General features: G+C 38.8%; 1 protein-coding gene and 1 non-coding gene across 4 annotated transcripts in view; both read left to right on the forward strand.

Moving 5' to 3' along the window:
* Positions 1–15,528, forward strand: part of Farp2 (FERM, ARH/RhoGEF and pleckstrin domain protein 2) — a 103,185-nt gene that overhangs the window by 42,611 nt on the left and 45,046 nt on the right. For all 3 annotated transcript variants that reach the window (XM_060368915.1, XM_060368914.1, XM_060368916.1), the window contains 4 exons: positions 7,983–8,087; positions 8,860–8,902; positions 9,910–9,988; positions 14,625–14,722. In XM_060368915.1, the coding sequence (XP_060224898.1) occupies positions 7,983–8,087; positions 8,860–8,902; positions 9,910–9,988; positions 14,625–14,722 (325 nt within the window). The remainder of the gene's footprint in view (positions 1–7,982; positions 8,088–8,859; positions 8,903–9,909; positions 9,989–14,624; positions 14,723–15,528) is intronic.
* LOC132648189 (U6 spliceosomal RNA) lies at positions 13,233–13,334 on the forward strand. The gene has a single exon (XR_009586565.1). It is a non-coding gene; the product is annotated as a U6 spliceosomal RNA (small nuclear RNA).

Below are 15,528 nucleotides of genomic sequence, written 5' to 3' on the forward strand. Positions count from 1 at the left end.
GACTTTTTATGGTTAGACACAAACTTTGGAATTTTTTCTATTTATGTGAAAAGATCCATTAGGAATTAAGCTGAATCTGTAAGGCCCAGTTACATGCTGACTACAAGAAACATGCCATTTAGATTCAGAGATGCTTACAGGCCAAAATGTTATATGCCATGAAAGTGTTAACTAGAAAAAAGAAAGAGGATATACTTGCTAGACAAAGCCAACTGTCTGTAGAAACAAAGAAAGTCATTAAAATGATACTGGAGGGGTCAAATCACCCTGAAAGTGTAAGTAAATATAGGTGTAGCCAACATGAGAGCACCTACCTCTAAAGCAAAACTGATAGCATGTAAAAAGAGGAAGTTGAGAACAGGACTACATACAGTTGGAGACTTCTATACCCTACCTCCAATAACAGACAGAAAACCAATCAAGAAGCAGCAGACATGAACAGTGTTGTAGATTCAGTAAACTTATTCCAAGGTAGCTCACTTTTGTTTTTGAAAATGTAGTTGTTTCTTCCAGTCTGTTGATTGCTCAGTTTGAGAAGTGTAGATAGGGGTGGGGTGGTGGGTGGTAGGGTATTCTTTCAGGTCACAAATCACTGTCAAGCCTTCTGTCTTCTGGAGAGAACATTGCTTCAGGATCTCATATCCAGCCTTTTTCAGACAGTGACGACGCTGAAAAGCCAGATCTCATACTGTGTATATACACAGTCAGCACTAACTAGTCTCAGTGGGTTTCAGAGATAAAAAGAAATGGGCCATAAAGGGAGGATGATAAATTGGGAGGCCTTCATTTCTTGGGAGGAAGGTTTGTACTTGTGCTGCAGCTCACACGTAGAGGTCAGAGGATAGCTTCCTCAGTGGGTTCTCTCCTTCCAAACTCAGGTTGTCAGACTTGGTGGCAAGAGCCTTTTGCCTATTGGGCCATCTCTCCAACACAAATAAAAAATTGTATTTGAATCTCTGGGTTTTTGTTTTGTTGTTGTTGTTGTTGTTGTTGTTGTTTTAGGTTTTTTTGTTCTGTTTTGTTTTGTTTGTTTGCTTAAGACAGGGCCTCTCTGTGTAGTCCTCGCTATCCTGGAACTCAGTTTATAGACCAGCCTGTCTTCTGGCTCAGAGATCCTCCTGCCTCTGCCTCTCAAATGCTAGGATTAAAGGTGTACACCACCCCTGGATATAATAGGACTTTCTTGGACCCGGCAGTGGTACAAATAACAATACAGAGACTGTAGTTTGGACATATTCCCAGCTACCATCTAAACCTGACCCAACTGTTCTGCCTACAGCTTACCATGTGGATACCTCTTTGAGCCTCTCTATGTCTGCTCTTGAATCTCCTGTGTTTGCCTTTTCCCAGTGTCCTCTCTCTCTCAGATGTTCTGCCCTCCACTTTCTGCTTCAGCTATTGGCTGTCAGGTCTTTATTACAAGAAATCAGTGCCTGACCTTTAACTATCTGAGCAGGTGCAGAAACACAAATATTTACAGACATAAAGCTGGTGATGGGCCATAGAAATGATGATACCAAAATCCTGTAGCCAACAAAATTCACTGGCTATGCAGAGATATCCATGTCTCAGCCAGTCTCTTGAGATTGTCCCACGTAAGGAGATCAGCAATCATGTCACCTGTTTTGTTCTTCTGGGTCTCTGCCTTCATGTCTGCAGCCAAGATTTTCAGGAGGTCTCTAGCTGTCAAATCTAATCTTTATTAACTTTGAAGGAATCCATGTGGAATCCTGTGGAAACAAAAGCATATCCTCTCTCCCAGTGCAACACATTTCCTGACTTCCATTCTGAGGTTAACACATCCTTATAGTACTTGGCTGATTTAATTCAGCAATTCTTTCTAAAATCCAGTGTTTCTTTAGCAGCTGTGCTACCTGTCTCATTGACATTTAAAAATGTTAAAGTTAATAAAGCATTATGTAGTCTGTCTCTTGGAGATCCCATATCCTTCTTCTGTTTTCTGAGCATGTCTTTTAAAGTACAGTTAGATCTTTTCACAGTTGCTTGACCTGTATGATTGTAAGGTATACTGTAACATGCTTTATAGTATTTAAAGAATTGTTGCATTTTACTGGATACATATGCTGAAACATTATCAATTTTAATCTTGAGAGGTATCACTAAGATAGCTATCACTTCTCATAAATGTGTAATTACAGAATCAGCCTTTTCAGAACTCAAAGCAGAAGCCCATTGAAATCCTGAATAGGTATCAATTATATGTTGTCTCTACTTTTAATTTTACAAACTCTGCAAAGTGAAAAACATCTATCTGCCAAATTTCTTTTCTTTGGGTGCCTTTAGGGTTACTTCCAGCTGGTAATGGAGCTTGATTATACAAAGAACAAGTAGGACAATTTTTTTTATAATTTCCTTGGCTTATTGTCAGGTTATAGAAAAATTTTTCTTTAAACTTCTACTATTTACAGGATGGCTTTTATGAAAATTTGAAGCTTCTAGTACATTTTCTATTAACAGTTTATCTGTCTCCTCATTTCCTAGTGCCAGTGGTCCTGAAAAACCTATATGAGTTTGAATATGGGTTATATATACTGGATGATCTCTGTTTTGAATTACATGTTATAGTTGTATAAAAACAAAGTTAATTCTGAATCATCTGGAGTAAGCCCAGCAGTTTCTATATGCAAAACAACCCTTTCTGCGTATTGAGAGTCAGTAACTATATTAAGAGAATCTGAAAAATCTAATAGAACCATGAGCATAGCATGTAGTTCTGATTTTGGAACTGAAATATATAGGCTTTGAATTACTTTACTTGTGTTTCCTGACTTACAACCTGCCACTACTGATTTATTGGCCTCTGTATAAAAGGTAGGAGCTTTGATGTTTCATCGAATGGCAGAGAAACACTTAAAAAGAAATGCTCAGCATCCTTAGTCATCAGGGAAATGCAAATCAGAACGACCCTGAGATTTCACCTTACACCCATCAGAATGGCTAAGATCAAAAACTCCAGTGACAACACATGCTGGAGAGGATGTGGAAAAAGAGGAATCCTACTCCATTGCTGCTGTGAATGTAAACTTGTACAACCTCTTTGGAAATCAATCTGGCACTTTCTCAGACAATTAGGAATAGTGCTACCTCAAGATCCAGCTACACCACTCCTAGGCATTATCCAAAAGATGCTCAAGTATACAACAAGGACATTTGCTCAACCATGTTCATAGCAGCTTTAATCATAATAGTCAGAAGCTGGAAACAACCCAGATGTCCCTCGGTTGATACAGAAATTGTGGTACATTTACACAATGGAATACTACTCAGCAATTAAAAACAAGGAAATCATGAAATTTGCAGGCAAATGGTGGGATCTAAAAATTATCATCCTGAGTGAGGAAACCCAGAAGCAGAAAGACCCACATGGTATATACTTACTTATAAGTGGATATTAGACATATAATATAGGATAATCATACTAAAATCTGTACACCTAAGGAAGCTAATCAAGAAGGAGGACCCTGGTAAGATGCTCAATCTTCATTCAGAAAGGCAAATGAGATGGATATCAGAAGAGGGAGAAAACAGGGAACAGGACAGGAGCCTACCACAGAGGGCCTCTGAAAGACTCTACCCAGCAGGGTATCAAAACAGATGCTGAGACTCATAGCCAAGCTTTTTGCAGAGTGAAGGGAATCTTATGAAAGAAAGAGGAGATAGAAAGACCTGAAAGGAACAGGAACTCCACAAGTTGAGCAACAGAACCAAAAAATCTGGGCACAGGGTTCTTTTCTGAGACTGATACGCCACACAAGGACCATGCATGGAGGTAACTTAGAGCCCCTGCACAGAAGTAGCCCATGGCAGCTCAGTGTCCAAGAGGGTTCCCCAATAATAGGAACAGGGACCTTCTCTGACATGAACTCATGAGCTGGCTCTTTGATCACCTCCACCTGAAGGGGAGCAGTCTTACCAGTCCACAGACAAAGAAGACAAAGAAGCCAGTCTTGATAAGCCAGACCTGATAAGCTAGGGTCAGATGGAAGGAGGACCTACCTTATCATTGGACTGGGGGAGGGGCATAGGAGAAGAAGAGAGAGGAAGGGTGGGATTGGGAGAGGATGGGAGAAGAGCTACAGCTGGGATACAAAGTGAAAAACTAATTAATAAAAATAAAATAAAAAATAAATTAGAAAGAAAGACAAAATGATGTGATTTTCTCTCAAATAATGTTCCAAATAATATAATTAAAAATATAGTTTATGTCCATGAAAAAAAAGAGAGAGAGAGAGAGAAATTGGTGTTCCAAGCCCAGTGCGATGGCATACATCTGTAATTTCAGCACTCAGAGAGGCAGAGGCAGGCAGATCCCTGTGAGTTCAAAGCCAGCCTGGTCTACAAAGCAAGTACAGGAAATCCAGGGCTACAGAGAGAAACCTACACTCTGAGGGAGGGAGGGAGGGAGGGAGGGAGGGAGGGAGGGAGGGAGGGAGGGAGGGAGGGAGGGAGGGAGGGAGGGAGGGAGGGAAGGGGAAGAAGGGGAAAGGAAGGGAGGAGGAGGGAAGGAAAAGGGAAGGAGATCAGTGTTCTTCTCATTATACTAAGAAGAATCCAATTCTTTTTTATAAGCTGAAGTTGCTTGCTTTGGGGGTATTGGTTGTTAATTTCTCAAAAATCACTGCAAGTTTTTTGCCAATTCTCATTGATTACCAATAAATAATGAGGTAATTCCAATATTAGTATAAGCACTATACTCTCTGTGTCTCTTCCTGCTAATTGATGAACTCTTATTATTCCTTTCACAATTCAGGAAATTTTTCTATATTTTTAAGTTTTTACTCTGTTTATGTGCTAAAAATATCCATTATATGATATTGTGATCTTTTTGCATAAGAATTCCTGTGAAAGAATGAGTAGAAGGTAAAATAACTAAAATACAGTAAATGTTGGGATCCAAGCAATCCACGAGTGCATCCTGTTCTCTCTTTTCTACCAGAGCCAATTCTCTCTCAGCTTCAGCTGATGATTTTCTTGGACTATTTAAGTCCAAATCACCTTGTAGGATTTAAAATAAATCACATAGCTCATAGTTAATCAAATTGTGGGTCATACTCAGTTAATATGGTGAGTTATTCCTACTATTAGGGAAAAACAAAGAACATTTCCCATGAAGGGACCTTTAATATTGAGTTTTTCCTGCTATATAGAAAAAAATAAAAACTTTCAAACAAAATCAAGGAAAGAAATAAGAAAATTGTAAGTTTTGGGCAAGCTGTGTTATCTCTTGCTGCCGCAACAGAGCCTGTCGTTCTCTGGATTCAGATGTTGCCTCTCTACATTGGCAGGGGACTTAGTAGAAAGAGATGACAGGTATCTGGTGGCCAGAGAACTCTGTTCTAGCTGCCATCAATTCCTTTTTTTCTATAGGGAAGAGGCTTTTTCCTTCCTCTGTTTCTACTGCTTGTAGTTAGCATTCCATCTCTCAGTTCTCTTTTGATTTAAGTCTGCTTTATTCTGATCTTTCTCAGAGAAGGCACAGAAAACTCTGATTGTTACTGAACATATTGTAATTATTTCTATTTTGACAGTCAAAGCAAAACTATAGAGGATCCAAATGCCCATTTCTACAGTGTTTGCCTTCTTTTTTTTTTTTTTGTTCTGATTCTTTTTGGGTTTTTTTGGGGGGGGTTAGTTTGTTTTTTGTTGTTGTTGTTTGTTTTTTTGTTTTTTGTTTTTTTGTTTGTTTGTGTTTTTTTTTTAAACAGGATTTCTCTGTGTAGCCTTGGCTGTACTGGACTCCCTTTTGTAGACCAGGCTGGCCTTGAACTCACAGCCATCTGCCTGCCTCTTCCTTCCCAAGTGCTGGGATTAAAGATATGTGCCACTGTGCTCAGCTGTATTTTCCATTGTTTTAAATCTTACTAACTCTCTTCTTCTATTGGATACTTCATTTTATTATTTAGACATAATATTTCTTTCTATACCTGTCTATATTCAGTTTCTTTTCTTCCTTCAGTGGCTATGTACATGTACAGAGTATTTCTACTTACGTCTCTGTCTCCTTCCTATGGAGACTTCATGTATTATTGCAACTTAATATTCTTTCTATGCCTGTCTATATTCAGTTTCTTTCCTTTCTTCAGTGTCTATGCACATATACAAAACATTTTTATTTATTTCTTTTTCTCCTTCCTTCAGAGACTTCATTTACTATTTAAACTTAATATTTCTATAACTGTCTATCCTCAGTTTTTTTTTCCTTTTTTTCAGTGTCTGTGCATTTATACAAAACAATTCTATCCATTTCTCTTTTACTGCTTTCAAACTTTTAATATTTGTTTCTGTACCTAAGTTTCTCTAAACTGTCTTCTGGGAGCTGCCCACTTTCCAAATATATTACATTACATTACATTATCTTCTCAGTTTCTGCTTTCTGTATGCTGCTGCTTGTCTTCTCTGCCTCAGCCATATTTACCTTTAATTTTCCACTTACCTAATCTTTATCCTTTGGACTTTATTCCATAGAATATAAAGAGTCCTGTGCCCTCTTTTTGTTATGAGTGTGTTCTTACTTTACTTGGGTTTGATGTTTGCTTGCTTGCTTGCTTGTGCCAGGCTGTCTAGAGCTCAGACTTCCCTAGGAGCTCACCTTGTGTGCCAGGCTAGCCTCCCTAAGTGCTATGATTACAGTCATGAGCCACCACACCTTGCTACTATTTCTCATTTGGCCAATCCTCTACTGCAGCTATGTTCTTGTGTAATTAGCTTTTGCAATGTATAAGAATGTCTATGGAAAGTTCTAGAAGCTGTTTGTTAGGATAGACAAATGCATATTAAGCATTGACAATAAATTTCAGATTTCCTCCTCAAGGGAGGAGGAATTTATATGAATTTATAATATTAAAGATGAGTTTTGTTTTTGGGTTGTTTGTTTTTGTTTTTGAGACAACAATCTTACTGTATAACCCTGGCTTGTTTGGATCTTACTATGTAAAATAGGCTGGCCTCCAACTCATAGAAGTCTGGCTGCCTCTTGTCTTCTGAGTGCTTGGAATAAAGATGTGTAGATCATGCTCCCGACACCCCTACTTATTTTTAATAGGAGCAGCAAGATAGCCTTGAGTCTGATGACCTAAGTTCAATCCCAGGAACCCACAGAAGCCATGCATAGATCAAAGGAGAACATCAGCTCCACAAAGTTGTCCTCTGACATCCACATGCAGCAGCTCCATGGCACATGTAACAGTTGTCCCCCTCAAAAAAATATATATATATTTATATATATATAAATTACAGTCTCCTCAGCATTAAGGGGAAGTGCCTCACAAAGACATTTCTTCTGGTCCTCTATGATAAATGTACTCTGTTTTAATTTATCCTAGGACTAATTTATTAGCCACTAAGCTCCATTTGTTCTTTCTCAGCTTGTGCTTGGGTAGAGAGACAAACTAAACTAATTAAGTATGACTCTAGGTCATTTGTTCAGCATCTTGTCTATTCAAAAGTTTTTCAGGCAGGCGGTAGTGGCACACATCTTTAATCCCAGCATCAGGGAGGCAGAGGCAGGCAGATCTCTTGAGTCTGAGGTCAGCCTGGTCTACAGAGTGAGTCTAGAACAGCCAGGGCTACACAGCATGTAGACATACTGTCAAATAGTAAATTATTCAGTGAAGACCTATATAAATAGACTTTGGAACTCTGCTTTTTATTGGTACATTATATTGATAAATTATTTGAGAAAATGTTAACTGAAGCTAGAAATGGTTGTTGTGGTCTAAAATTACAAAGGAAGATGACTGGACACACTAAGAATACAAGATTTTTTGTTTGTATACTTATTCTCTTACCATTCTCTTATGCTCTTACTTACTCTCTATTTATTTGCTATGTGATAGTTTATACAAATGAAGCAAGAAAACTTTACACGAAACATATAACTTTATGCCAGTGTTTGTAAACCTTTGTTTTTCTCAATCTACTCAGTGAGCTTTTTCTCACCTGTCTCACCTGTCTCCTTGCAGCCTAAGTGTGATGGACAGGTCTTACTGACACAAGTGTGGAAGCATTTAAACCTGATTGAATATGACTACTTTGGTCTGGAGTTTAAGAATGTCCAATCCTACTGGGTATGTGCTTTTGATTAGCTTTTGGTAACTGGATCTGATTGTGTAATAATGTTCTGATTGAGTAATAATGTTGTTCACAATATACAAAAAGCCTTCTAGGTCATACTATAATGATGACACCTTATTCTTAGCAAAACTATGCTATTAAAGTACCTGATTTCACCTATGGGCAGCATACCTGCCTTTAAGCCTAAGTGCATGTCCTTCCTAATCCCATTCTACCCATTAGGACTTGTGCCAAGGAAATGTCTGGAACTGCCATGGGATGCATCCTGTTAGATCTAAATTGTGTTGCAAGTTGATTTTGAGCAAAGTGGACTGATTTTGCATCTTATTTTAAGAAACTGTAAAAAATAAAATAAAAAAGTATGGCTTTTATTATTTATAGATGTGACAGTTTTAAAAAGTAAAAACCACCCCAGCCATTTAGATCAGAAAGTGTATTGTTGCTCTGCTCTGCAGTGCAGTGGGTTTACCAGAGTCTGTCTGCTCTGGAGGCACAGCAGACATCTTCCACTCAGCAGCATCTTACCCATTCGTTGCTCACTGGTTCTGTATGAGACCGTAGAATTATCCAGATTAATGCTATAGCATTACAGCAAGTCAGTGCTGTTCCTGCTTCTCTAAGCTGAGCTTATTAAGATATGAGTAATGTGTAAGAGGACAGTAGGGTAAAATCTCTCTTAATTAGTTGTTTGTATGCTTTAGCATACTTACTAAATGAAGAAATTACTTAATAGTTTTATTCTCTTCTCTTAAAAACTCTCTTTAGATTTGGCTTGAACCTATGAAACCCATCATTAGGCAAGTACGAAGTAAGTACCTTATTTAACTTTTAAGAACCTAACTCATTTAAGGTGCTTTGTTCTGGAATGGTAAATTTTATGTGTGTTCACAGTCATTGTCACTGCTCTGTTTAGGTGGTAATGGTAGTCACAGTGGATAAACATGAAGCCACTTTGCTGGTTGGTTTTAAACTATAATAAACATGCATGAGGATACTAAGCATCTTAATGTAATTTATTCTAAAATATAAACAGGAATATATATTTTTTTATGTATTTATTTGTTTTCAAGACCAAGTCCCGCTTTGTAGCGCTGACTTATCTTGAACTCCTGATGCTCCTTCTTTAGCTTCCTGAGTACTGGGATGCCCCATCACTCCTGGCCTAAATTTGTTGTTGTCATCACTTTTGTTCTTAGGGACAGAGTCTTACTCTGTAGCCTAGGCCAACCTCAGACTTAATGTGTAGCCAAGGATTGCTCCAAATGCACAGTAATAGTACAGCCTTCACATACACACCCTGTGCTGGGGTTACACCTATGAGCTACCACACCTGGCTATAATTTAATTTTACTTTTGGGGGAAAATCTCATGTAATTCAGGCTGGCTTCAGATTTGCTGTGTATCCAAGGATGACTTGAACTCCTGGTCCTTCTCTCTCTACCTCTCCAGTGCTAGGATTACAGGCATGTGCACAACACCTGTTTTTTTATGTGGTCTTGGGGATGGAACCCAGTGCCTCGTCCAAACTAGAGACACACATTACCAACTCACTATATCTTACTATGTAACCCCAAATGGCCTAGAATTTGATACGTAGACCAGGCTAGCCTGGAACTAACAGAGATTAACTAAAGAATTATTTCTAACTAATTTCTGCTTAAAACAAAATATTGAAATTCCCCAGTACATGTGATTGATAGTTAAGGACTCGTTTAAGTGTGCGCATAGGAAGTATCTTTACAATTTTATTATAGAAAGAAAAGAAATATGATGATTAACCTTATCTGTGAAATTTTATTTATTTCATTTTTACAGAGCCAAAGAATGTGGCGTTTCGCCTGGCAGTAAAATTTTTCCCACCTGACCCTGGCCAGCTGCAAGAAGAGTGCACAAGGTAAAGCATTCCCACTAGTCAGGGACCTTTGTCAATCATCTGTGATTAGGAAAGAATGAAGCTGTGCTCCTGCCTAGTTGTCACTGTTTGTGGCTGAACTGTATTTTCACAACTTTCTTTCTTTCTTTTGAAAGATAGTATGATATGCTATCTTAGTGATATCATTTTATGAAAATATTTCTTGCATATAAGGAGATTGAGCTTTTTGCTGGATCTTACAGCCAAGTTAATGATATATTTTGAGATCACATGAGGTTTATCTTTGTTTTAGTTAGAATTTTCACTGCTGTAGGAAAACACCATGATCGGAAGCAACTTGAGGAGGAAAAATATTCATTTCCTCTTAAACCTCTCAGGTCATAGTCCATTACTGGGGGAAATCAGGGTAGAAACTCAAGGCAGAAAGCTGTAGTTAGGACTTGAAATAGAGGAATGCTGCTTACTCACTTGCTTTTCATGGCTTGCTCAACCTGTTTTGCAATCCCTCGCTCTTTGGGATGTACCACGTACATTAATCATTAATCAAGAAAATATACCACAGGCTTGCTCACAGTTCATAAGTTTAGCCTGTCTTTAAGAGAACACCATAACAATGAACCTTGCCTTGGATTTCCCATGCAATCAGCTTTTACAACCTAAGCTAATTAATGGCTTCAGTTATGTACTCTCCCATGTCCCTAACCCAGAATAACGTATGTATATGTATGTGTGTTGGGTGTTGTGGTACTAAAAGCAACCAACAGGTCAGAAGTAACCTTAAGAAATGAATATTCACCAAAAATATTGGCAACAAGAGAGGGATATTATTGTCTGAGTGAGTTGGGGGTCAGTAAAATGACTCCCCTTGTAGAACTCAGTTAAAGAACTCAGTTAAAGACTACTATAAGGAATCCCTCATACCTTTCCTGTGCTGTGGTTTTTGTGTAGTTAAGTAACTCAGAGCCAAGATCTTTGTTAGTGGAGAGACAGACCTAAGGAACAATCAGACATTATGCAGCATTCAGGCAGGCACAAATATATATAACAGCAGATCAACACAGATAGGCCAGCAACCATAGCTGCAGACTGATGGAAGACACAGGGAGAAAAGTAGAGAATTCAAATGGGATTGCCTTGGTCAAATTAAAACAAAAAAAAAAAAAAAAGCACTTTGTTATCATTCCTTAATGCAACAGCGACACATTTTGGTTCCTCTGAGGTTATCTTTAGTGCAATAACCTATCCTCCTCCCTCTCTTTCACACACATGAATGAATGAGAACAGTTGGGATGTCTCAGTGTGGGTAAAGGTGCTTGTGGCCCAGCCTGCTGACCCGAATCCCCAGAACCCACATGGTGGGTAAAGAGAAACACTTTCACAAGCCTTTCACATGCATGCTGTATGACACATTCCCAAAAAAATAAATGAGCTGGGTTATGAGTAAATACTAGTGAATGTAGTTAGAAGAAGCATCTTAGCAAATGTTTCCTGCACAGACACAAATATGAGGACTTATGCATTAAACTTGAAAATAAACCTTGGATTGTTAGAAGAATCCGTCTCTCACTTTTTCTGAGACAAGGTCTTTGTGAAGCTCTGGCTGTCCTGGAAATCACTCTGTAGACCACTCAGAGATAGCCTGCCTCTACCTTCCAGGTGCTGGGATTAAAGGTGTCTGGCACCACAATTTCAAACCAGTATTCTCTTGGTATCTTAGACTTATGCATACCAATACAATTTGTCAAAATTCTGCTCATATAAATATTTGCCAACAAAAACCTACATGAGTGTGCAGTCCTTATGAATAGTGGAATGGAATGAATAGGACGGGTGTGAGGACATTTCTATTGCTTCTTTAATATTGCTTCTTTACAGGGTGCTTTTCTGCAGAAATTACTAGCAGAATGTTAACAGTAGTCCTCTAGATAGTAAAGATTAGGAAATTTATTTCTGCTTTTTATGCTTATGCATATTAATTTTTTATAATGAAAAATAAAGCGATAACTTTAAATTAGGCTCACGCTAGGTGTGATGGCTCATACCTTTAATCCTAGCAGAGACAGGTAGATCCCTGGGTTTAAGGCCAATGCTCTGGCGTACAGAGCAAGTTCCAGGACAGCCAGGTCTGGATTAGATGCAGATGAAATAGAATGGGATTATTATATTGCCCCAAAATGACTGAACCGGGTTCATAAATGAGTCACAATGAGCCACTCTTACAGGTTCTGTGTAGCTCATGGAACATCCAGGAACTCATAGAAAGTGCAAAGTAGGAGAGCTATATGCGCTCAGCTTCTTAGGTTGATGAAGAGACTGAGCTATAAATAGCAAAGCACTGCTACTATGAGTGAACACAGGACATGGCTTAGTAATTTACTGAAATCTAAGAAGCACCATGGGTCTCTTTTTGAAGGGGATCACTTTTAAATCATGCTCTCCCAAATTACACGAAATATTTTCTAATTTAGGATCCTGTGTCAGAGTATTAGGGTTCAAATTGGTTTGTATTAGGGTTCAAGTTGGTTTGGGGCAGTCTGTTTTGTTTTTGTTTTGTGGTTGATGAAAAAGATTCTTACGGTTAAAGTTGACCTTTAACTTGCTGTGTAGCTGAGGATAATCCTGAATTTCCAATCCTCTGCTTCCACTTCCTGAGTGTCAGAAATATAGGCTTTGGCCACACCACCTGTTTGTGTGTTACTAGAGATGGAACTCTGGGCCTTATGCACTTGGTAACAGCTCTACCAACACCTCAGCCCTAGTAGGTCAGTTATTTCCTTCTTATTTTCGTTCAGAAGGTCTTTCCCCCTTTTATTTATTAAAAACTGTATCTGTGGCTAAAGAAGAAAATTTCAAATAAAGTAAAATAAAAACAAAAGTATTTGTCCTTGCCCACCTATCCACTCCCTACAGAGTACTAACACTGCAGAAGTGTTGCTATGAGTTGAAGCCTCTCAGTGAACACAGCATAGAGCCTTAAGGAAATTACGTTGCAAAGCAGTATCAAGAGTTCTAGCTGAAGCTATCCCCCACTTATGGCATTCCATGGCCTTTGTACCCTGTGTGTAGACTGGCACCTAACTTACTTAGTCATTAACATCTTAGTGCATTGGGGCGTGTTCCCAGTTTTTCTGTTAAAATATCATAAAAAAGTGTCATTGTTGACATGCCTTTGTGGACTCTGGGAGTGCAGCTGTGGAGAAGTTTTTAGCATGGAACTGCCTAGTTAAAGGGCACACACATCCTAAATTCTAAGAGAATGCAGGTGCTTCTTTTAGCTGCGAGTATACTGAAATTGGAAAAATACAGAGATTAGCATGGCATCTATACAAGGATGATAGGCAAGTTCACAGAGTATTCAATTTTGTTTTTCAAAAAAAAATGTAGTAAATTTAATGTGATTTTTTTAAATGTAGTAATTTTTTAAATACACTAATGCATCCACAAATTTCTGTGTACAATGTGTGTGCATGGTGACCACCTAGTCATCAGATCACCTGGAGTTACAGACAGTTGTGAGCTACCATGTGGATGCTAGGAATTGAACCCTACTCTTCCAGAAGAACAAGTGCTCTTAATTGCTGAGCAATCTATCCATTCCCAAATCCAGTAAAAATTATTCTTTCTTTCTTTTTTCTTTTTTTTTGATTTTTGGTTTTTTGGAGACAGGGTTTCTCTGTGTAGCCTTGGTTGTCCTATAGACCAGTCTAGCCTCATACTCACAGAGATCCACTTGCCTCTGCTTCCTGAGTACTGGGATTAAAGGCATGTGCCACCATGCCTGGCTCTAGCAAAATTTTAATAATTTGTTCCAGAGTGTAAATTTCTGTGAAGATGGAGTTTGTGTTATTCACCAAATTTTACAGCTCTCGGAACAATACTGAGAAAGAACTAGTCAGTCATCATCACTTATTGAAGGAATAAATGAAAATATATTTTTCTTTCTCGTCTATTTATCTATCTATCTATAGGCAGGGCCTACTATTTATGTAGTTCTGGCTTTCCTGAAACACACTATGTATACCAGGCTGGCCTTAAGTTCACGGAGATCCACCCTCCTCTGCTCCTAAGTGCTGGAGTGTTCCCATGCTTGACCTCATAAATGCTTTCAAATTACCTTCTCTATTTACATTTTCACTAGTGGTATTTTAAAGCCCTTGTGTCTTAGATCCTAACCAAGACGAAATATTGTAAGAAGTATAATATTTGCTTAAAAGTGTCACAGGTACATTTGAAACTGTCTTGTGTATTTCTGTTCTTTCATCCAAAACCATGAATGCAGTTTTGTAATATGAATTTATGTACTTCCTTGCTGAAGGTACTGCCTCAGAGAATATGATCATGTGGGTCAGTGGTATGCCTGAAAAGGCTGCTTTTCCTATCCTGTTGTCAGACAGAGGTTCCTCTGTGTGCTGAGCACTTTGTGCGTGCTCTGACGTGCATGGCTCAGTCGGCTGAAGAGATTTGTGATCTGACCTTTGTATCTGCTTGTTATGTGAAAGGGCTTTTGTGACTTGGCCTGTTCTCAGTGGGCCCTGCATTTTGTCCAGTGTCGACTGCTGCCACTTCCTGGAGCTGTGTGCTCTTTTGTAGAAGCATGTCTCTATTATGTCCAGAGAACTTTGGAGTTGATCTTCTCCTGCTTTAAACTCCTTTCTAGGTACCTGTTTGCCTTACAACTCAAGAGAGACCTCCTGGAAGAACGCTTGACCTGCTCTGCCACCACGGCAGCCCTTCTCATATCCCACCTCCTACAGTGTTAGTATCCTCACCATGGAGAGGAGTTCAGACAGACCCAGTCCTGGGCTCAGGCACCACAGAACTGCCATCAGTTGCTGCTGCTCATGCCTAATTGATAAACCTGTTTTTTTTAAATAGGTGTTTCTTTAGATAAATTCTTGATATGTATATATTAGATGTATTCCAGATAAAGCTAACTTCTGTAATGCACAGTAGCTCTGCATATAGACTCAAAGCCAAACTTGTAGTTATATTCATTCTTTAGAGTTGTCTCTGATTTATGTCTTTATGCTTTCTCTTTTCCCTTCCCAGCACTGGGAAAGAACACAGAGCTTTGCACATGCTAGGCAGACATTCCACCACTGAGCCACAGAACCAGCCCCTGGATGGTTTGTTGGGTTTGTTTATACTTTAAACAACTCAACTTGGCCTTGAATTCACTGTGTACCCCAAACTGATCTCTGCCTCAGTGTTTCATCTGCCTTTATCCAATTTAACAGCAATACATATTCAATCCAAGTTCAGGCTATAAATCAAATTTTTAGCACACCCAGAAAAGGTCCTCCTAAGGGTGAGTTATAGGCCTAACCATCTAAACATTAACACTAAAGGGAAGAGAACATATTCCTTTAGTATCTTATGTGAAACAAAGATAATGGAGAAGGATATAAAAAGTAAACTTACTGCAGAAGTAAACTGTGAGAAGCATATGGAGAGGCTCTACACGTGAGTACATGCCTTACAGGACTTAAGAAGCCATCAGCCATAGGAATAGAAAGAGAAGAGCTCACATTGCTTCTAGACTAATGGTAAGGCCATGCCAT

The sequence above is a fragment of the Meriones unguiculatus genome, chromosome 15, assembly GCF_030254825.1.
Source record: "Meriones unguiculatus strain TT.TT164.6M chromosome 15, Bangor_MerUng_6.1, whole genome shotgun sequence".
In the NCBI taxonomy this organism is placed as follows: Eukaryota; Metazoa; Chordata; class Mammalia; order Rodentia; family Muridae; genus Meriones; species Meriones unguiculatus.